A 21752-nucleotide genomic window follows, 5' to 3' on the forward strand; every position below is an offset into this window, starting at 1 on the left:
AATGAGGTAATATACCTTCATAATATTTTCCTTTGACAGCATCCTGTTTGTGTTCTTTAGAAGTGCTAGTCAGAAAGCATTAAGTGTTCTTCTATATTAGTCAGTTCAAAATCCCTTTCCTATTAAAAGAACAAAGGAAATGCCATACCAGAATAGACCATTGGTCCATCTAGTCATGTCTCCTGTCTCTTGCAGTGGTCAAGTTCAGGATGCTTGAGAGAAGCATAAACATTTCCATAATGCACTTCAATACTTTATACTTTTGAGGCACAATTTCCTGACCATAGCTAAGTATCAGCCCTTAAAGTTTTTAATCCTAGTTATTTTAAATGCAAATGATATTATTAGTCATGTAAAAATGTATATAATTGATGGAATTTATTGGCTTATTTGCCTCAATGATATCCTGCTGCAGTAAGTTCCACAGTTTAAGGGCCATTTATACTAAGTATAAGAAGTATTTCTATTTATCCCTTTTAAATTTTGTTCCTTTAATTTCATTTGATGTCTTCCTGTCTTTGTTTTATGGAAAAAGATAAACAGAATTATGTGTCTGGCCTTCTCTTCTTCTCTTCTTTGTTGGTAATAAGCTTCAGACCCATTCCATGTAACAGATATGTTTCAGGATTCAGTCCTTGTTCATCTACCATGTTCTCAGTTTATGAATGAGTCTTTAATAGTATGTCCAAAACCTATATTTGGATGCTCATATTAACTCTTAGGCATATAAATGCTTATGTGATGATTTGAGCATCCCAAAGGAGTATTTGGATTAAAACTCTGAGAATATTTGAGTGTATATCTATACCACAGAGACTATACCAGCATAGACTCACCCTGCATCAACAGAAGGGGTTTTTATGTTGATGCAGGAACACCACCTCCCTGAACTAAGTTAGCTATGTAAACAAAAGCCCTCTTCCATTGGTATAGCTGTGTCTACACTGGGGTTTATGTTGTCATAGCTATGTTGGTCAGGAGTGTGTTTTTTCACACCCTTGATTGACGTAGCTATGGTGATATAACTTCTCAGTGTAGACCCAGGCCTCAGGTGGAATCCTAAATTCAGCTGTGGTTTGGGATTCTGATAAACTAGTGACCAGCAGCCCAGATCATGGAACTTAGTTGCTGCAGCCATGCAGAGAAAAATGTTCTTAAAGTTTTATGTCTACACAGCATTTTGGAGTGAGCCTCCTAGCCCGGATTGATAGACTTGGGTTTGCAGTGCTTGTGCTAGTGCTCTAAAAAACAGCTATGTAGACAACACTTTGAAGTTGCGGCTCAGGCTGGAGCTCAGGCTCTGAAGCCTAGGGAAAAGGGGTGGGGTTTGGAGCCCAACCTCCTGCCTGTGCCCCAACTTCAAAGCAGTGTCTGTGCAGCTATTTGTAGAGCACTAGTGTGAGCCCGAGTCTGTCTAACTAGGCTAGGAGGTGTGCTCCAAAATGCTCTGTAGCCATACCCTAAGTGACTTAAAGAAAAGAAGTACTAGTGGCACCTTAGAGACTAACCAATTTATTTGAGCATAAGCTTTCGTGAGCTACACGTTATATACACACAGAACATAAATCTCCTCACTGTATTTTCCACTGAATGTATCCGATGAAGTGAGCTGTAACTCACGAAAGCTCACGCTCAAATAAATTGGTTAGTCTCTAAGGTGCCACTAGTCCTCCTTTTCTTTTTGCGAATACAGACTAACACGGCTGCTACTCTGAAACCTAAGTGACTTAGGCGCCTAAGGCCCATTCTCAAAAGTGACTTTAGTGTTTAGGAGTGTAAATCCAGTCAACTTTTGTGAGATTTAATCTCCTAAATGCCTAAATCAATTTTGAAAATGGGACATAGGAGCCTAAGACACTTAGGGCTAGATTCACTTAGGCATTGTAACTTTTAGGCCCTAGAAAAACACAGGAACAACACAGCAATTCTCAAAGCCTGAGTTAGGTGCATAGGCTCTCTATAGAATGCATGCAGAGAGATAGGCACCTTCATCTGAAATTCATAAAAGGCAGCACTCTAGGCAGGGAGCCATCTAGGATAGCCAATGGGAGATACTGATGACATGGGTGTGTACTCAGCCCTGACCCTCTCATGGAGATATGTGCCTGAGTATAGACTGCAGGCGGGGCGCTGGAACGAGGACAGGGAGGAGCCATGGTCCCCCCACTTTTTACCAGCAGTAAGGACGAGCAATGGGTGGAGGGGTTTTGGGGGCAAAGAGGCGGTATGGGCCTCAGGGGAAAGGGGTGGTGTGAGGGGTGGGGTCACGGTTCAGGTGCCGATGGCCTCCCCTCCGTTAGGAAGCTTCCGCTGCCCCTGGCTGCAGGGAGGCGCCTACCTGCTTGTGACCCACAGCTGGTAACCTACTTTTGTAGTTAGGTGCCTAAGGCATTTTTTGCCAGACTAAATTCTGCTCTCTTACATCAGAATAATCCCACTGATATTAACTATTGTGACAGAGTGCAGAATCTGCCCCAATACTCTTAGTTCTTTTAAAATCTAACTCCTGTTGTTTTCTAGTTTGAATTCTTTTAGATAACAGCTTTTATTATTACAATCCAGGCCATCTTCATGGCACATGGCCCGAGCTTTAAAGAAAAAACTGAAGTGGAACCTTTTGAAAACATAGAAATTTATAATCTAATGTGTGGTGAGTATAGACAACCAGTACTGCAGCTAGTAATGCACAAGCAGGTTTTCAGATGCTAATATGTTATGAGCTAAGACAAAGATTACAGAAACATTAGTGAATACATCCAGAAACTAATAACACTGTACCAAATGCCTCGCCCCACCCACGGACATCACGTTGGATTTCAAGCTTATGTATATTGGCTCACACTTATCAAGAAATTAGCTGCAAAGTAGGGAAATTTTCCTGATTGGAGACAGAATCATGAAGTGGAAAAGTGCTCCTAACAAATATATGTGCTGCAAATATGCATGAGCTCATATGGGAGCTCCTTGTGGCCATCTTGGGGCAGGAATCTTGCAGAGAGTTGCAACTCTTCGTCAGAATTTTAGATAGGCCACTGTATCCCAAAGTTTGAGGTGGAATTTTCTGTAATTTTTTTAACGATCACATAAAATGAAGCATTTCAGTGTTCCTCCTCGTGTAATGTAATGGTCTCAAATAATGACACCTGTAACGTGGTTAAAATAATCAGACCTCATGCCTACACCACCACTTAAAAGTGTAAAAACTACCCAGAAATGACCAGCCTGCAACACCTTAATGCTTAACTTTACATAAAACATAGCAGATATGTTATACTGTGGAAACTATTAGACCCTCCATATTTAACAAATTGCAAACTCAACTGCCTGACTTATAAGCAATTGGTTAATTAACCAGGTTCTTCATTGTTTGTTGCAGTGCTGGATTATATTTTAAATATTTATTTCAGTTTTGTTTTTGTTGAATCCCGATTAACTCAACCGTTTATTATTCAGCGTTTCAATTATCCGTGTGTGCATTTGTGGGTGCCCAAGCGGTTCAGGTAATTGAAATTCTGCTGTCATATTTAGAAGGAATGCATAAAGGAGTAGCTGTCAGGCAAATGAAACTCCTGGTATTTTCTTCTGTAGGGCATCAGGATGTTTTTGCAAAAATTTCAAATGTTTTGTAACCTGTTTAATCAGATCTGCTGCGTATTAAACCTGCACCAAACAATGGAACTCATGGCAGTTTAAATCATCTTTTGAAGACACCTTTCTATAACCCATCGCATTCAAAAGAAGAGTCACCTCCATCTTCATGCTCCTTTACCACATCAACTCCTCTGGATGGGTTAGGATGCACATGTGCCGCATTAGTAAGTAATGGGTCCAGAGTTTTGTTTTTAATCAATCAGAACATGAATTCTTCCTGAACAATCTTTTAATATTATATTTTACAGGCATTGGATTTGGAAGCAATAAATCAAAGATTAAATCTCACCTCAGAAGAAAGTAAGTTGTTGGAAATAAAAGGAGCAGGGGTGATGTAAAATCTATGCCCTTGTGTGTTTTTTTTTTATTTTATATTATTGCTTTCAGTGGGACTGTTTGCAGAGTAAAGTGCAACTGAAGGTAAGCAAGGATGACCAAATCTAGCCCATAATTAGTAATTTCCCCCTTTCTCTTTCCTGTCTATGGAGAAGAGGTTGGCTGAGAATCTTTTACAGCAACAATTCTCCCTAGGGTCCTGATCCAAATCCCATTAAAGTCGATGGAAAGACACCTATTGTCTTCTGTGGGCTTTGGATCAGGCCCAAGGTACTTTAGGAAAACAGGAGATAAAACTACTATTCCCAGCCTTTCAGCCATCTCTTGCCCTTCATCTGTTCACATAATTTTGGGGAGCATAACTGGATTCTTTTGGTGGATGTTCTTGGCACTTGGTTTATATAACAAACTTCATAGTCAGCTAGGGCCTGATTCTTAGTTCACTGACACACTGATGTCCACAGAGCTGTATCAGTGTAAACTTAGCATAAATTAGAGGAGAATCAAGCCCTGGATTTTTGTGATATTTTCTCTGTTATATTTGAGTAACTTATGTATTTTAAACATATCGTGAAAAATATTGTTGCACAATTTCAAATATCCAGAAGTACAGATCCTTAAACATCTTTATACTTTATTAGATTGTACATATTTTAGTCAATTAAAACATCATTGCATTTGATGTATATTTTTGCTCATCCCATATGCCTTTCTGTCAAGAAAAATCTTTTCATAAGCACAAAATTCAGTAACTATTGTTTACATTCTAGTAAAGAAGGCGGAGACCTATAATTTGCCCTATGGCAGACCTAGAGTTCTACAGAAGCAAAACACCTATTGCCTTCTTCACCATCATCAGTATGTGAGTGGATACAGTCACAACATCTGGATGCCGCTGTGGAGTGCATACACTGTCAATAAAACTGTAGGTTATCAAATATACTTACCATTCATAATGGAATGACCCACTGTTCTGAAAATGCAGAGCATTCGTTAGGAAAATTGGTTATGAACCAGGGGACATTATATGACTCTTCCGGATTATTTCTTTCTTGCAATGTAATCTTTTTTCTTTTGAGAACAGAACAGGTTGAGTTTACTTGGAGTCTGGTAATGGAAAGGTGGAATTTTATTTTACTCCCCCAAAGCAATATAATTCCAGGTTAGTGTTTGGTTCCAAATGGTGGCAGGGGGTTTAAGCAACATATTTGTAATGCTTTTTAAACACACCTGAATTGTATCTTGAAAAACAACCTGTATAATAACCAAAACTAATTGTACCTTGAGTAACTTAAAAATTATTTTAAAATGTGGAAATGGCCACTTGATAGGGGCACAAAAGATACAAAGATTGAAGCACAACAGTTAAGTTGGTTCAACTAAACCTGTTTGTATAAAATGGGAAATAGGATAGGAAAGCAGAGGCACAGAACCTGCCTTACAGTCTGTGAGGACATTTACAGACCCAACACAGAGACTAATGGTGTGTCTATACGGTAATTAAAAACCTGCAGCTGGCCCATGCCAGCTGACTCGAGCTAAAGAGCTCTTAATAACAGTGTAGACATGCGGGCTTGGGCTGCATCTCTCATGCTGTCATCTCACAGGGTCCTAGAGTCCAGCCTGCAGCCCAAGCCCGAATGTCTGCACTGCAATTCAACAGCCTCTTAGCCCGAGCCCTGTGAGCCTGAGTCAGCTGGCATGAGCCAGCCATGGGTGTCGAAATTGCAGGGAATGAAGAAGCAGTACTGGGAAAAGCGGGCCCTTCCCTGCCCCTCCGCAGCTGTGAAGCATACTCCAAATGGAGGATCTGCTCAAAAGGGGACTCTGTCACTCTGGGATGGGGGTGGGTGGGGATGAGAATGAAGGAGAAGTAGTTGGTTTGCAGCTTTTGGAGGCAAAGCAACCCACAAGAAGGGGTCTGGACTGTGGCCAAGACCCAACTGGGACCCTTTTCCCCCTTTTTTTTCTCCCTGTGGAGGGAAAATAACTGGGCTCTAGGAAGAGAGTCGAGGAATGCTTATCTGACTAACTGAACTGCTGACACTGATTGGGAACTCCATGTTGAGGAGGCGCCCATGCATCAAATTGAATAGAGAACGGGGTAGCTCAAGGGAAGCTGGTCACTTGTATCAGGAAGAGGTGACCAGGACTATACTTGGGCCAGGTCCTGGGTCCCCCTGCGTCCTCTCCTCCCCCCATGCCAGGACTTTGCGGGATGGCGGGACTGTTGAGCCATGGCCTGCCCACTAGGCCTGCTGGCCATTGAGTAAAAACTACTACACAGTCCCACAGGGCAAAGGAGGGGAATAGAATAAGAACAATGAGAGAAAATAATAATAAATGAGAAAATAAACACAACTAAAACCAAAAGATGCGTGCTCTCTCTTGGTCATTCAGTGGCAGTCATGCACATGGGCTCCAGTTTGTCTATCAGTCAGAAAAAAGTCAAACTATGATTTCCAAGAATGAGTCCTTGCAAGTTTTCTTATGCTTATTTTTGGCTTTCTCTGCCAAGAAAGCTTTCCAAAAATATACAAACTTACTGAATAGTTTCTACTAATGCAGTTTTTGTTGCAAATATATTCCGTGATTTACAATTCCTTAGCAGTGTGATTGATAAATGCTCTCATTATAACTGTGGATGGGTGAACCTTGTAGAGTTGCCCCCACTCCCCTGAAGATTGCAGCCAGGCACGACCCTGCACTTACCACATGGTAAGTGCAGTGACCCGGCCGCAGCCTGCTCCGCTCCCTTTTAAGCATGCCAAAAGCCTCATTACTTCTACCAATAGATGAATGCTAGGTGGCTGTAGTAACTGTATCTGCTTGTATGCTTTGGGCACCATACCATGGAGATGCCAAGGTCCATGGAAATAGTTTTCCTCTAAATGAGCAGTACATCCTGCGGTTACCTATAAGCTGGAGAAACAATGCTGTGTGGTTAGCAGTGCCTTTAGGCGGATGTGTTTCTGACTGCTAGACAGATACAGAGAGACTCAAGCAGGACAACAAAATGAAGCAGGCTGAGTCTTTGCTGACTGTCACCTGGGGTTTTCCTCAGGTGGCTGGTTAATCAGGATCAGTGCAAAGGGGCCAGTGCAGGGCCAAAAATCTGGCTCAAAAAGTTCTTATATGTAATTTTCTTTGTGTGTGATTAACAGTGTTATGAATGAACAATTCTTTCTGACTGGATATTAATAAGCTGTCACAATATTTATATTATCATAATTACAGACAGTATACCAGTAACAGCAGCTGGATTTTCTGTTACCTGTGACTCTGATTCAGAGGAAAATCTGATTTAAACTATTGGTGCTTGGAATGCATTTCTGAGGTAACATACTCATCTCCTCGAGAGGAAGGAATTGGTTGCATCAAGCCACCCACCTCTCCCACCCAATCAGGATGTAACAGGCTGGAACACTAATTCTGTTGTGTAGAATTCAAAGCTACCATACCCTTTATAATATTTTGTTGGTTGTAAGTTGAATTTGCACTCTGGAACACTATAATTTTATTTGCCTTTCTGAGTTTGCTGTAGTTCCTCTGGATATGACTCTAGAGTGTGTTTGTAGATAAAGAAAATTACATGCAAGGGTTTTTTGTTTAGTATAAAAATATTGTAAATTAGATTAGCTTTTGAATCTTATCCTTAAAGAATAAAATCTTTACTGCACTGTGATGAAAACAGAATTGAGACTTGTTTGGTATTTTATGATTTATGGAAAAAAAGACCTTGGTGCTTTAGGTTTATGGGATCTTTGTTTTTTGTGGTTTAAGTATTTTTTCTGCTGGTATTACCCCAAAAATCCCCTCCTGGAAGTGGCTGAAAATTGATATGACAGACCACAACAGCTGCGGAATACTATATTTAGTTCGTCATGTGATGAAAATAAATTATGCATCTGGAAACATTAATTACTGGGTTGTTTAAAAAAATCTTTTTCTTGTAACATGAACTGGAGAATGGATTGGGTAATTTTATCTATGGAGTAGTTTTCTAAAGTCACTGTAACTGTTTTTTTCTTCACAGGTCACCATGGTTCACCATGTGACCTGAGATAGAGGAAATGAGAGAGGATACAGCTATAGATCCAGTGACGAAAGTCTTCTGAGTCTAACCTGTTGTAACAGATTGTCTGTCTGCGTAGCTTATGAAGAAAGAAAAGGATTACTTGTGGCACCTTAGAGACTAACCAATTTATTTGAGCATAAGCTTTCGTGAGCTACAGCTCACTTCATTGGATGCATACTGTGGAAAGTACAGTGAACGAGCCTCTGATAGTGTGGCTGATGTTATTAGGCCCTGTGATGGTGTCCCCTGAATAGATATGTGGGCACAGTTGGCAACGGGCTTTGTTGCAAGGATAGGTTCCTGGGTTAGCGGTTCTCTTGTGTGGTATGTGGTTGCTGGTGAGTATTCGCTTCAGGTTGGGGGGCTGTCAGCCACACTATCAGAGGCTCATTCACCTGCACATCTACCAATGTGATATATGCCATCATGTGCCAGCAATGCCCCTCTGCCATGTACATTGGTCAAACTGGACAGTCTCTACATAAAAGAATAAATGGACACAAATCAGATGTCAAGAATTATAACATTCATAAACGAGTCGGAGAACACTTCAATCTCTCTGGTAACGCGATTACAGACATGAAGGTTGCGATGTTACAACAGAAAAACTTCCAATCCAGACTCCAGCGAGAGACTGCTGAATTGGAATTCATTTGCAAATTCGATACAATTAACTTAGGCTTGAATAGAGACTGGGAGTGGCTAAGTCATTATGCAAGGTAACCTATTTCCCCTTGTTTTTTCCTACCCCCCTCCCCCTTCCTCAGATGTTCTTGTTAAACCCTGGATTTGTGCTGGAAATGGCCCACCTTGATTATCATACACATTGTAAGGAGAGTCATCACTTTAGATAAGCTATTACCAGCAGGAGAGTGGGTTTGTGTGTGTGTTGGGGGGTGGGGGGGGTGGGAAGAAAACCTGGATTTGTGCTGGAAATGGCCCACCTTGATTATTATACACATTGTAAGGAGAGTGATCACTTTACATAAGCTATTACCAGCAGGAGAGTGGGGTGGGGGGAGAGAAAACCTTTTGTAGTGATAATCACCCATTTTTTCATGGTCTGTGTGTATAAAAACGTCTTCTGTACTTTCCACAGTATGCATCCGATGAAGTGAGCTGTAGCTCACGAAAGCTTATGCTCAAATAAATTGGTTAGTCTCTAAGGTACCACAAGTACTCCTGTTCTTTTTGCAAATACAGACTAACACGGCTGTTACTCTGAAACTTATGAAGAAAGAGATTTTTTAAAGAGGCTATCATGAGAGCATTGCTTAAGGGACCACTTCTTGATACATACATTCTGCCTAGCTATTGACCAATAGCAAATCTCCCATTTTTTTGGGACAGGGAAGTCATTGAGTAGGTTGTGGCTCAGCAACTCTGATAGTTTCTGAAGCCTTCCAGTTTCTTTGGCCATAGTCACTAGGGTGTGGGACAGACACGGCATTGATTGGATTAGCTGGGACTCTCCTTCGAGCAAAGGGTGAGGATAAATGTATCACTGATGCTTATTATAAACTTGTCAACAGCTTTTGATACTGCTGATCATGAGGTTTTGTTGATTTGGTTGTGGAACCTAGCAAGAGTGTTACAGAGCTGAGTGGTTCCTCTCTTATCTTTCTGAGAGAACACAGAGGTTATTTGTGGGTACTTATTTCTCCAACTTGAGAGTTCTCTCTTGCGAGGTACAATAGGGATCTATATTAGCACTCTTCCTGCTCAACATGTAGATGAAGTGACTGGGAGAGTTAGTGAAGATATATGGTCTGTGATATATTCAGTATTCAGATGACAACTTGCTCTGCATCTCTATTCTTTTGATTTGGCTGGAGCAGTAGAATAAATAACCCACTGTCTATATAAATTTGAGGCTTGGATGAGAATTACTGTGTATCTGGAGAGGAGTGAAATAATGTTGGTGGCTTAGGACAAGATGCCAGAACAGTTGGTGGGATTTATATTGGTTCCTCTGATTGGGGGATTTTGAATGCCATTTGTAGCCCAGATGCATGACTGAGATGTGGTATTAGATCTTGGGCTGTTCCTGGATGCTCAGGGAGCAGCCATAGTTATGAGCACACTCTCATCTGTGCGTGGTGAGAAAAAATGACACTTTCTGTCTAAGATGGCCCTTGCCCCATTTATTCGTGTGTTTGTCAACTTGTGATTAGATTCCTGTAGTAAGCTTCTGTCAAGGTTCCTTCCCCACTCTGAACTCTAGGGTACAGATGAGGGGACCTGCATGAAAAACCCCCTAAGCTTATTTTTACCAGATTAGATTAAAACTTCCCCAAGGTACAGACTATTTTACCTTTTGCCCTTGGACTTTATTGCTGCCACCACCAAGCGTCTAACAGATATACAACAGGGAAAGAGCCCACTTGGAAACGTCTTTCCCCACAAAATCCTCCACAAACCCTACACCCCCTTTCCTGGGGAAGGCTTGATAAAAATCCTCACCAATTTGCATAGGTGAACACAGACCCAAACCCTTGGATCTTAAGAAGAAAAATTTTAATTGAAGAAATAGTAAAAGAATCACCTCTGTAAAATCAGGATGGTAAATACCTTACAGAGTAATCAGATTCAAAACATAGAGAATCCCTCTAGGCAAAGCCTTAAGTTACAAAAAGACACAAAAACAGGAATATACATTCCATTCAACACAACTTATTTTATCAGCCATTTAAACAAAACAGAATCTAATGCATATCTAACTAGATTGCTTATTAGCCGTTTGCAGGAGATCTGACCTGCATTCCTGCTCTGGTCCCAGCAAAAGCAACACACAGATAGAGAGAGCCTTTGTTTGTCTCCCCTCCAGCTTTGAAAGTATCTTGTCTCCTCATTGGTCATTTTGGTCAGGTGCCAGCGAGGTTATCCTAGCTTCTTAACCCTTTACAGGTGAAAGGGCTTTTCCTCTGGCCAGGAGGGATTTAAAGGTGTCTTACCCTTCCCTTTATATTTATGACAGCTCCACATAGGGCTACGTTTAGACACCATTCAGAAAAAGAAGCTATTAATAATGTTGATATTAATCAGTTGATATTGATAATATTTATATTGATCAGTATTGATAAATGCAAAATAATACACATTGGAAAACATAATTGCAACCATGCATATAAAATGATGGGGCCTAAATTAGCCCCTCTCTCAAGAAAGAGATCTAGGAGTCATTGTGAATAGTTCTCTGTAAACATCCACTCAATGTGCAGCGGCAGTCAAAAAGGTTAACAGAATGTTGGGAATCATTAGAAAAGGTATAGATAATAAGACAGAAAATATCATATTGCCTCTATTTAAATCCATGGTACACCCACATCTTGAATACTGTGTGCAGGATCTGGTTGCCCCGTCTCAAAAACGATATATTGGAATTAGAAAAGGTACAGAAAAGGGCAACAAAAATTATTAGGGGTATGGAACGGCTTCCATTTGAGGAGAGATTAATAAGACTGGGACTTTTCATCTTGGAAAAAAGATGACTAAGGGGGAATAAGATAGAGGTCTATAAAATTTTGACTGGTGTGGAGAAAGTGAATAAGGAAGTGTTATTTACTCCTTCTCATAACACAAGAACTAGAGGTCACCAAATGAAATTAATAGGCAGCAGGTTTAAAACAAACAAAAGGAACTATTTCTTCACAGTCAACCTGTGGAACTCTTTGCCAGAGGATGTTGTGAAGGCCAAGACTATAACAGGGTTCAAAAAAGAATTAGATAAGTTCATGGGTGATAGGTCCATCAAGGGCTATTAGTCAGGATGGGAATGTGCGACAGGGGATAGATCACTTGATGATTACCTGTTCTGTTCATTCCCTCTGAAGCACCTGGCATTGGCCACCTTCAGAAGACAGGATACTGGGCTAGATGGACCATTGGTCTGACCCAGTATTGCCATTCTGATGTTCTTATAAATGCTTCCACCTGCTTGTTAAGTGGAGTTTCACACTGGAAACAATTCCACCTTTACACCAGGCTCTGCACTTCTCTAATAAGTTTCCAGATGTAATTGGATGTTAACCTACCAAGCCTTAAATAGTTTTGGGCCTGATTTCCTGAGAGATCATTTCTCTCCTCATGATGTACTACCCCAGTTAGTGCACATGCTTCAGCTGGAGTTCCTTGCAAGATGCAGGAGAGCACTGCTGGGGTGGGTGGGGAGGAAAGGTGTTGTCCATGGATGTTCTTGACTTTGGATCACAGTTTCCCCTTGAGTATGCCAGAGCCTCAATTCGTTAACTTTCTATACGTGCTGCAAACTCCATATTTCCCTCCAGGTTTTTGGAGAAGGTGGAGGTGGAGGGCTATAGTGATTTAGGTTAGAATCCTCATTGTGTCCCTGATGCTGCAATCAGATCTACTAACATTCAGGTTTGCACCCATGTGGATCCCTGTTGACTTCAGCAGGACACCCTCTGGGGCTAGAGGTTGAAATTAATGGATCTCAGTGCAGGATTGTGGCTTATATTTCCTGATGGATAGCTATTTATCCTTTACATTATATTTCTTCAATGTAATGCGCACCTAGAACATAGGATGGGCACCTACAGAGATTTTCATACAAAGTGGAAAAAAGAGGCACAAGCACGATTTCCCCCACTGCAGTTCACCTTTAACAGATCAAAAGTGATGTTGCACTACATCTGTCCTCTTCCTATCTGATAAAGGTTTATAAAGCTTAGGCTGCTTCCTAGATCATTAAAACAAAAACCACATCAAAAAACCTCAACATGTCGTGTTAAGAATAAAACAGAAGAAAGCTCATGAGTTGTGAATGATGGATCTAATTAATTATAGCCTCATATCAGATAAAATACCTTTCTTAACAAAACGGAGAAGAAATTAAATGGAAGTAAGAGCTGCTGCTGAAAAATAAAATACAGTTGTGCAGATAAAATACAATTCTGGTGTTGTCGTGGGTGCAATCCTAGCAGTTGTAAATACCGAAATTACAGTTGAAATGTTGTGGGTCAGCTCTTCAGCTGGTGTGAATTAACATTGCTTCATTGAAGTGGAAGGAGTTGTACTGATTTATAGCTGCTGAGAATCTAGTCCATACAGTTTCTTGGTGTCATTGCTTAGCCCATCTGGATATGGCTAAAGTAACATCAGCCAATATGTGATTCTCACATGTTAACTGCTCTGCAGTAGGAAGTGAATTTATTTTTAGAGAGCTGAATGGGCCAAACATGTCACCTTTTTGGGCTAAGATACTACCTTAGCCTTGCTACTACCATTTTACACCATGCTAAGGGTTTTCCCTAATTGGATTACTGAAAAACAGAAGGACCAAGGAAAAACACTACAGAAAACATAATTTTCCATTACTTGTATTGAGCTGATTCATTATGAAAATAGGAAAAGATTCAATGAAAACCATTCTAGGAAGTCACAAACCATACAGGGTATAAGGTTAGCCACAACTGTGGGTGTAACACTATTTCCCCCCTTTTTCTTTTTAGCAGGCAGACGCATCTTCACTTCCTTCCACTATTCCAGACTGTCTGCGGGCTGATGTTAGAATCCCGGCTACTCAAAGCCAAAACTGCTCTGACTACCAGCTAGACCTGAACATCACCCACGGGTTCCTGTATCCTCCCAGTCAGTAGGATTCTTTTTATAGCTAGTGTTTAGAAAGTCTTAATCAGCTGGATGTGGGTTTGTGTTTAAAGCATATCTAAACACCAAAGCAACCTGCCTGGGATAAGTGTGCTGTGCAAAAAAAATAAATAAATAAAGAGGTTTCCAGTGGCTGTGCGTTAACCAAAAGCAGTAAAATTACTATTAGAAAGTCAATACATTTTGCAGCAGCCACCCACATATCCATGGTAATCCTGCCCAAATATTTTCAGTTCAGAAGATTTAGGTTTACTTTAAAAATGGAAGATATGCTGGCTGTGATGAAAGCTGACCAGAATGACATAAAGAGACCAGAGTGGAGTCAAGAATCTGGCCCATGCTGTGTCACTCCATGTAAATTTTGATTTTTTTTATGTTAGGTTTGATATATTGGAAGGGTTAGTTTTGCAACAGTCAAACAGTAGTTGTCAGCCCATAGCCCTTTTTTCCCATCACAAAGATACCACACAGTTTGGTACATGTGAGCAGCCTTGTCTTGGGGGACCTGCTTCCCAGTGGAAAAAATGTATATTCTAGAATAGTTCATTGAAATATAAATAGATCAAGTGAATGCATCTATTTTTTAAAATATATAGGTTGCTAAAAGCTGAATAGGCTTGAGGCAGTAAACAAAATCCTAGGGAACAGATGTGACATACTTTGTGCTAATGGTTCCTCCCTGACATTCCTCACAGATTACATTTTTCTGAGAAATTTAAAGGAGGGAGACCTTTTATTGGGGTGTAAGGGATATTTTTGTTGTCTATCCCAGGGTAATATTTTCCAGTATAACAGAACAAGCCCCCAATCCTGTTCAAACAGCTGCGTGTTTGTATATATAATTATGTATTATTTATGTATGTATATTTATATAGTTCACTTATTAATGTGAGATTTTAATTACCTGCAATAATTTGCCTTCAGTCTGCAGGGATACGTAAACTGAACATTGAGAAACATCTTCCTATATATCAGTCATGAATGCATGTTTCGGTTTTTTTTACAGATTTCAATGCAACTGGTCCAGAACAATATGATGCCTTACTTACCAGCAATATTGTGCCCATGTATGAAGAATTCAAAAGTAGGTTCTCAAAACCTGAACCTCAAAAAATGCTGAACATTTTCCTGCAGTTTATTAAATGATAATTGACTAAAGAAAATTAAGAAAAAATTAAAAGATTTTAAAAATTCTTTTCTTAACTGATCATATTCAGTATATCCAGATCGAGTACAATTGCACTAAAAAGTGTTTTTTTTTAAAATAGGCACAGAAGATTTTAAAACACATCCACTGTATTCATTTCCTTTACTCTTTTCTCTGGACAATCCTACTTAAAACTGCCTCTTGCCAGTTGGAATATAGTCGTGATTAAATTCCTTACTACTAGACTTTGGGGAGATTCTTTCCCCTCACTACTCTCTTTGAACCACTCAGGGTGGTGCTGAGGAGGTAGAGACTGGCTGCAAAGCTGTTGCTGGGGATTCTCCTGGTATGGGGGAAGTCTTCAGTAGATACACAGATGGAGTGCCTGGCTCCTCTTTTATCTTCTCTTGACCCCATGCAGGAGGAGAAGTAGGCAGACTGGAATTAGTAACCAGCTCTGTGACACTGCCCCTGCTTCACCATGCAGAATCTCAGCGAACCAGAGAATCTGGACCTTTATTTGGAAAATGCATATCAGGCAGATGTGCTTGTGTACAACTACAATGAACCCTGTTATTCCCATCCATCTGTCCTTGCTTCTGGCTATTAGAAACCATGAGCTATGACTTGTCTACAGATGCATGTTTTGTCTAATAGTCCAGGGCTGGTTTTCTAAGACAAAGGAGAAATATAGAAAATACTACAGCAAGTAACAGAAAAAAGAAAGAAAATAAAAATGACTGGACTGCTTTTCACAGTTCATTCATATCCCATTTGCTCATACCACATAAAGCAAAGAAACCCAGAACAGCAAAGTGACCTGAATCCCTAAGGGAAAATAAATAACTAGAGATGGAACACCCTGTCACAAGAAATATAAAACTCACTGGCCACTTACTGCAGACTATAGATTACAGGTATATCAGTAACAGGTAAACAGAAAGAGTATATTTTTAGCCACACTGTCCATAACTATGCACTTTTTATCACTAGTTTACATTGTAAAGATAAATGTTTAATTAAATTACATAAGTAAAATAAGTTAAATGGCCCACTGGTATTTGAAATGTGGTCAGTTGACTCAGACTAGTTCCTATGAATAAATATCCACATCCCAAAAAACACCATCTCAGCGAGCACCAGTTGGCACCATTGTCGGTAGTCTCAGCAGAGAGGCCAAGAACTGCTAGGTATTGAAAATAAACTGTCCTCTCAGTTCAAGAGTTGTTCTTTAAAAATTCAGCTTGAGGCATATCGCTGGACTGTGTGGAGAAGCTTGCAATGGCATAGCCTTTACCACACCTCTTCCATAGGTGAACAGAGTACACTGATTGTGTCAATACAATAGTTTCCCTCTAAATTTGCTTAAGTGAAATATTTAAAAAATATATAAAATATAGAAGAAGTGACAGTTTAGCCTGGACGAATGTGCTACGTTTTCATTCTTTGCCTATGGCAAAAAGTGAAAAAATATTCACATGCTCATTAATGTAATAGAGGTAGAGCATTTTGGAACGGGTATTAATTATGTACGGGTATTAATTATGTTCAACTGTTATTTTAATGACAGAGATATGGAACTATTTCCATGATGTGCTGCTTCTAAAGTATGCTGCGGAGAGGAATGGACTGAATGTGATCAGCGGACCAGTGTTTGATTACAATTATGATGGCCATTTTGATGCTCTTCATGAAATTACACAGTAAGTACAAAAAGGTAACAGAGAAGGGTCACACTCTGGCTTATTTCAGATATATTTGCTGTTATGGTTTCCATATTCCAACCATATTTCATTCCATTCCAGCCATATTCGTTCAGGCTGAATGACTTCTGTTATAGGTTAAGAGAAACAAGAAAGATCAAAAGTAAAGTATCCATGAGAGGAGCACAGAGTATATCCTCTCATATAATGCTTACTCACAAAATGGCAAAATCCTTGGGAACTTAATATTGCAATACAGAGAAAATCGTCATAACAATTACATACCTAGAGACAGACACTATACACACATATCAGATAAACAGTGTGCTAACCACATGCTGTTGCAGGTGCATGGGATATAAGATGGCAACCCTGATCTGGTTCCCATGGAAACGCAGGGGGAGCCCACTTTTTTGGGGGGCCTCTGCAACATTGGGACATAAAAATGGCTATATTGGGTCAGAACAATCACGCATCTAGCTCAGTATCCTGTCTCTGGCAATGCCCAATGTGAGATGCTTCAGAGGGAATGAATAGAACAGGGCAATTCTGAGTGATCCATTCCATGTCATCCAGTCCCAGCTTCCAGCAATTGGATGTTTAGGGACATCCAGAGCATGGGGTTGTGTCCCTGACCTTCTTGGCTAATAGGTTGTAGAACTGATGTCATTGGAGATGCTGTATTCAAAGCTAGACTTAATACCACATCTAACAAGGATGTCTTGGGAATAGTGAAATCAGTTCTGTCATGATGCAGGAGGGTGGACTAGATGACAGGCTGGAGATTCCTCCTAACTAATATGCTGTAATACCCAGACAACCACATAACACTGTCTACAATTTTTCACAAACATGTTTCATTCTGCATGTTAAATCATGCTATGTATAAAGTGCCTGTCAGTGGGAAGTGAGGGTATACAGCACATCCAGGAGTCACTCAGCACCTCAAAGAATTAAGCCCTACTACATAGGGATGACTATCATTTTTAATTTTGGGGAAATTTTTAATTTGTGAATCCTAAACTGATTTAGCTTTCTACAACAGGTTACCAGGTGTCATTTTCTTCATGGCAGTTGGATTAGGCACTTTCAACCCACCCTGCCACACTAATTTTCTCTTTAATTTTTGCAAATTAAACTTCATTATATTCTAAATTGTTAACAGAATGAAATGCAAATATGGGGCTGTCAAGGTTCCTCCCCCACTCTGAACTCTAGGGTACAGATGTGGGGACCTGCATGAAAAAAACCTCCTAAGCTTATCTTTACCAGCTTAGGTCAAAACTTCCCCAAGGTACAAAATATTCCCCCCCGTTGTCCTTGGACTGGCCGCTACCACCACCAAACTAATACTGGTTACTGGGGAAGAGCTGTTTGGACGCGTCTTTCCCCCCAAAATACTTCCCAAAACCCTGCACCCCACTTCCTGGACAAGGTTTGGTAAAAAGCCTCACCAATTTGCCTAGGTGACTACAGACCCAGACCCTTGGATCTTAAGAACAATGAACAATCCTCCCAACACTTGCACCCCCCCTTTCCTGGGAAATGTTGGATAAAAAGCCTCACCAATTTGCATAGGTGACCACAGACCCAAACCCTTGGATCTAAGAACAATGAAAAAACATTCAGTTTTTTACAAGAAGACTTTTAATAAAAATAGAAGTAAATAGAAATAAAGAAATCCCCCCTGTAAAATCAGGATGGTAGATATCTTACAGGGTAATTAGATTCAAAAACATAGAGAACCCCTCTAGGCAAAACCTAAAGTTACAAAAAAGATACACAGACAGAAATAGTTATTCTATTCAGCACAATTCTTTTCTCAGCCATTTAAAGAAATCATAATCTAACACATACCTAGCTAGATTACTTACTAAAAGTTCTAAGACTCCATTCCTGGTCTATCCCCGGCCAAGACCCAGCGTAAGACAGACACACAGACCCTTTGTTTCTCTCCCTCCTCCCAGCTTTTGAAAGTATCTTGTCTCCTCATTGGTCATTTTGGTCAGGTGCCAGCGAGGTTACCTTTAGCTTCTTAACCCTTTACAGGTGAGAGGAGCTTTCCCCTGGCCAGGAGGGATTTCAAAGGGGTTTACCCTTCCCTTTATATTTATGACAGGGGCTCAATCCTGCAAGGTGCAGTGCATTTTGGTTTTGATCCAGCAAAGGACTTCAGCACATGCTTAAGTTTAAGCATGTGAGTAGTCCGTTTGATTTCAGTGGGACAATCACATGCTTAAAATGCTTTTAGAGCGTCTCACCTTGCTGGAGTAGTGCTTTATACAGATATTCAGTCAAATATATATATATATATGGCTGTTTTCAAGTTTTTTTAAAAGGTTAAATTCTGCATTGAGTGTATATATACATACCATACAATCCCATTCACTTCAGTTCTTGTACAGTATATTATCTTTTATGCCAGGGGTGGGCAAACTACAGCCCAGGGGCTGCATCTGGCCCTTCAGACATTTTAATCCAGCCCTCGAGCTCCTGCCAGGGAGAGGGGCCCAGGGCTTGCCCCTCTTCAGCCGGGGAGCGGGGTTGGGGGCTTACCCTGCTCCGTGCGTGCCATGCCTCCACGCGGCTCTCAGAAGCAACGGCATGTCCCCCGCCCCCCGGCTCCTATGCATGGGGGCAGCCAGGAGGCTGGGAACCACGGCCAATGGGAGCTGCAGGGGTGACGCCTGCAGACAGGGCAGCACACAGAGCTTCCTGGCTGTGCTGCTGCATAGGAGCTGAAGGGAGGACATGCTGCTGCTTCCAGGAGTTGCTTGAGGTAAGTTCCGCCAGGAGCCTGCACCCATGACCCCCTCCCACACCCCAACCCCCTCCCCCAGCTCCGATCCCCCTCCCGCCCTCCAAACCCCTTGGTCCCAGCCCAGAGTACCCTCCTGCACCCCCAACCCCTCATCCCAGCCCCACCCCATGCCCACACCCCCAGCCAGAGCCTTCAGCCCCCCCACACCCAACTCTCTGCCTCAGCCCAGAGTCTCCTCCCTCACACTGAACTCCTCATTTCTGGCCCCACTCCACAGCCCGCACCCCCAATCGGAGCCCTCACTCCCTCCCACACCTCAACCCCCAATTTCATTAGCATTCATGGCCCGCCATACAATTTCCATACCCAGATGTGGCCCTCAGGCCAAAAAGTCTGTCCATCCCGTTTTATGCCCTTGATGATCAAACTTACCCCTTAATTAACGTTCTTTTATAGGCATATAAACAACACACAAATCCCTGTCCCGACCCACTACTTTGTGGTGCTGACCAGCTGTAAGAACCAGTCCAATACGCCACTGAACTGTGTGGGCTCCTTGGATGTTTTGTCTTTTATCATTCCTCATCGACCTGACAACAGTGAAAGCTGTGCTGTAAGTATGGTTTTGTGCATGTCTCTGCACAGTGTGTGTGCATGAGCTGTGATTTCTACAGAATTGCTTCTGGGGGAAGTCTTTAGATTCCTGTGTATTTAACTCAGTCATTCTTGATTTAATCAAAAAACAGTCAAGAGTGAAGGATGGAACTAGTGGCAGCTTGTGAGGGGCTTGTTCATGTTGTCAAGTGAGTGGTAGCAGCTGTAAATTGCAAAGATTGTTGGGCGGGTGAGAAGCTGGGGCAGCAGGGTGTGGAGCAGGTGAGGCAGACAGAAGAGAGTGAGACAGCTAAGTAGAAAAGCAGCTAGCCAGCCATGCAGGAAGAAAGGAAGGATCCTGTGGGTCTGATGGACTCAGAGCAGCTATCATTCAGCAGTTGGCAGTGGGGAGTATGTAGCAGGGCTGGGAAGAGCTACAGATTAGAGGTGACTTAGATCAGCTCTCTCTCTATGTATAGGGTGGGATCACTGCAGCTTTCTGAAGAATAAAACTTGTTCTTTGACCATTTTAATGGTGTAATAGCATTAGCAGGCTTACTCCCTCCAGCATAGCTAAGGAAATTATTACTCCTTATTTGTCTTTGGCTGACATCAGATAGTGTACTTTTACATGAATGCTTCTTCTGAGATTTAAATTAATAACCAATAACCTTCATGTTTAGAGATACTCTACCAATACATAGTAAATAGGAGATGATCATGGAAAAATAAGTTACCATCCTTTTATGAAAAAAACTCTATAGTAATAGTACAAACATTATAATGTTTTGGACCATTACTCTTTATATTTTAGTTTTCTTTGATTTTTTTGAGGGGGGGCAGTACTTAATGTAGACAGTAGATAAGACTATACTGATTTGTAAGTGCAAGTGGAAATGTGATTCCACCATATTTTGTAGTTCAATGGCCATCGAAACGTCAAGAAACCATTTATCAGCAGCATTTTGCTTCTTTGTCACTTCTGTTTGCTTACAATCCTCTCCCAAAATACAGGTTATTCCTCAAAAGATGGATCTGGGGTACTGGAGTTATACTATACATTCTATTCTCACACTCCACTGTTCAGCCAAAATAATCAATTAAGCAGAGTGTAACTAATTGGAAACAGCAATATTTGTTCAGTAGAGTAAATTGATATCAGGAAGGAGAGAAAACATTCATTTGACCCTATTCAAACCAGACACCCAAATGCAAGACTACAGAGATTTCCAGGAAGAGAGTGGAAAGAGCTTTTTCAAGTGAAGGACCTTATGCCGTACAAGGCTATTCTGTTGTTTGGTAACATGTGAAGGAATAACCAGTGTTTGAACTTTGCTCGTTTTGCTTTGGCAGGATGGGAAACCGGCGTCCCAGTGGGTTGAAGAAAGAGTTTGGGCTCATGCAGCACATATTCGAGATGTGGAACTTGTAACTGGGCTTGACTTTTACCAGGACAGAGATCAGCCTCTCTCTGAAATTTTACAGCTGAAGACGTTTTTGCCAACATTTGAGACTATCATTAACTGAGCATGTGTCAGTAACTTGGACAAATAAATCTAAGTAAATCAATGTTTCTTTCAAAGAAAAAGCTACCACAGCTCTTCAGTTGATCAAGAAAACAAACGTTGTAATAAAAGAAACATAATTTTATTTACTTTTTCTCAAATTTTCAGTCTTTTGTCATTTATTTAGTATGGCATTGAAAGGGGTAGTTTTAATTTGTTGACTGCCAGGTAATTTTATTTTAAAAATTACTACAAATATTTAGTCTAGAGAAACAAGAGCTGGTAGGCCAGCTCCTACTAGTTGTTTTTTTTTACTGCCAACTCCGGGATGTGGTTCTCACTATTTAGT

The 21752-nt window shown here is 40.9% G+C and overlaps 1 protein-coding gene across 1 annotated transcript in view; it reads left to right on the forward strand.

Moving 5' to 3' along the window:
* ENPP3 (ectonucleotide pyrophosphatase/phosphodiesterase 3) overlaps positions 1 to 21425 on the forward strand; it is a 78884-nt gene extending 57459 nt beyond the window's left edge. Inside the window, exons 17-25 of the mRNA XM_077811744.1 lie at positions 2563 to 2650; positions 3643 to 3815; positions 3900 to 3951; positions 4758 to 4912; positions 13537 to 13675; positions 14700 to 14777; positions 16411 to 16543; positions 19761 to 19917; positions 21252 to 21425. Coding sequence (XP_077667870.1) covers positions 2563 to 2650; positions 3643 to 3815; positions 3900 to 3951; positions 4758 to 4912; positions 13537 to 13675; positions 14700 to 14777; positions 16411 to 16543; positions 19761 to 19917; positions 21252 to 21425 — 1149 coding nt within the window. The remainder of the gene's footprint in view (positions 1 to 2562; positions 2651 to 3642; positions 3816 to 3899; positions 3952 to 4757; positions 4913 to 13536; positions 13676 to 14699; positions 14778 to 16410; positions 16544 to 19760; positions 19918 to 21251) is intronic.
* The last annotated feature ends 327 nt before the right edge of the window (positions 21426 to 21752 follow it).

This window comes from Eretmochelys imbricata, chromosome 3, assembly GCF_965152235.1.
Source record: "Eretmochelys imbricata isolate rEreImb1 chromosome 3, rEreImb1.hap1, whole genome shotgun sequence".
Classification (NCBI taxonomy): Eukaryota; Metazoa; Chordata; order Testudines; family Cheloniidae; genus Eretmochelys; species Eretmochelys imbricata.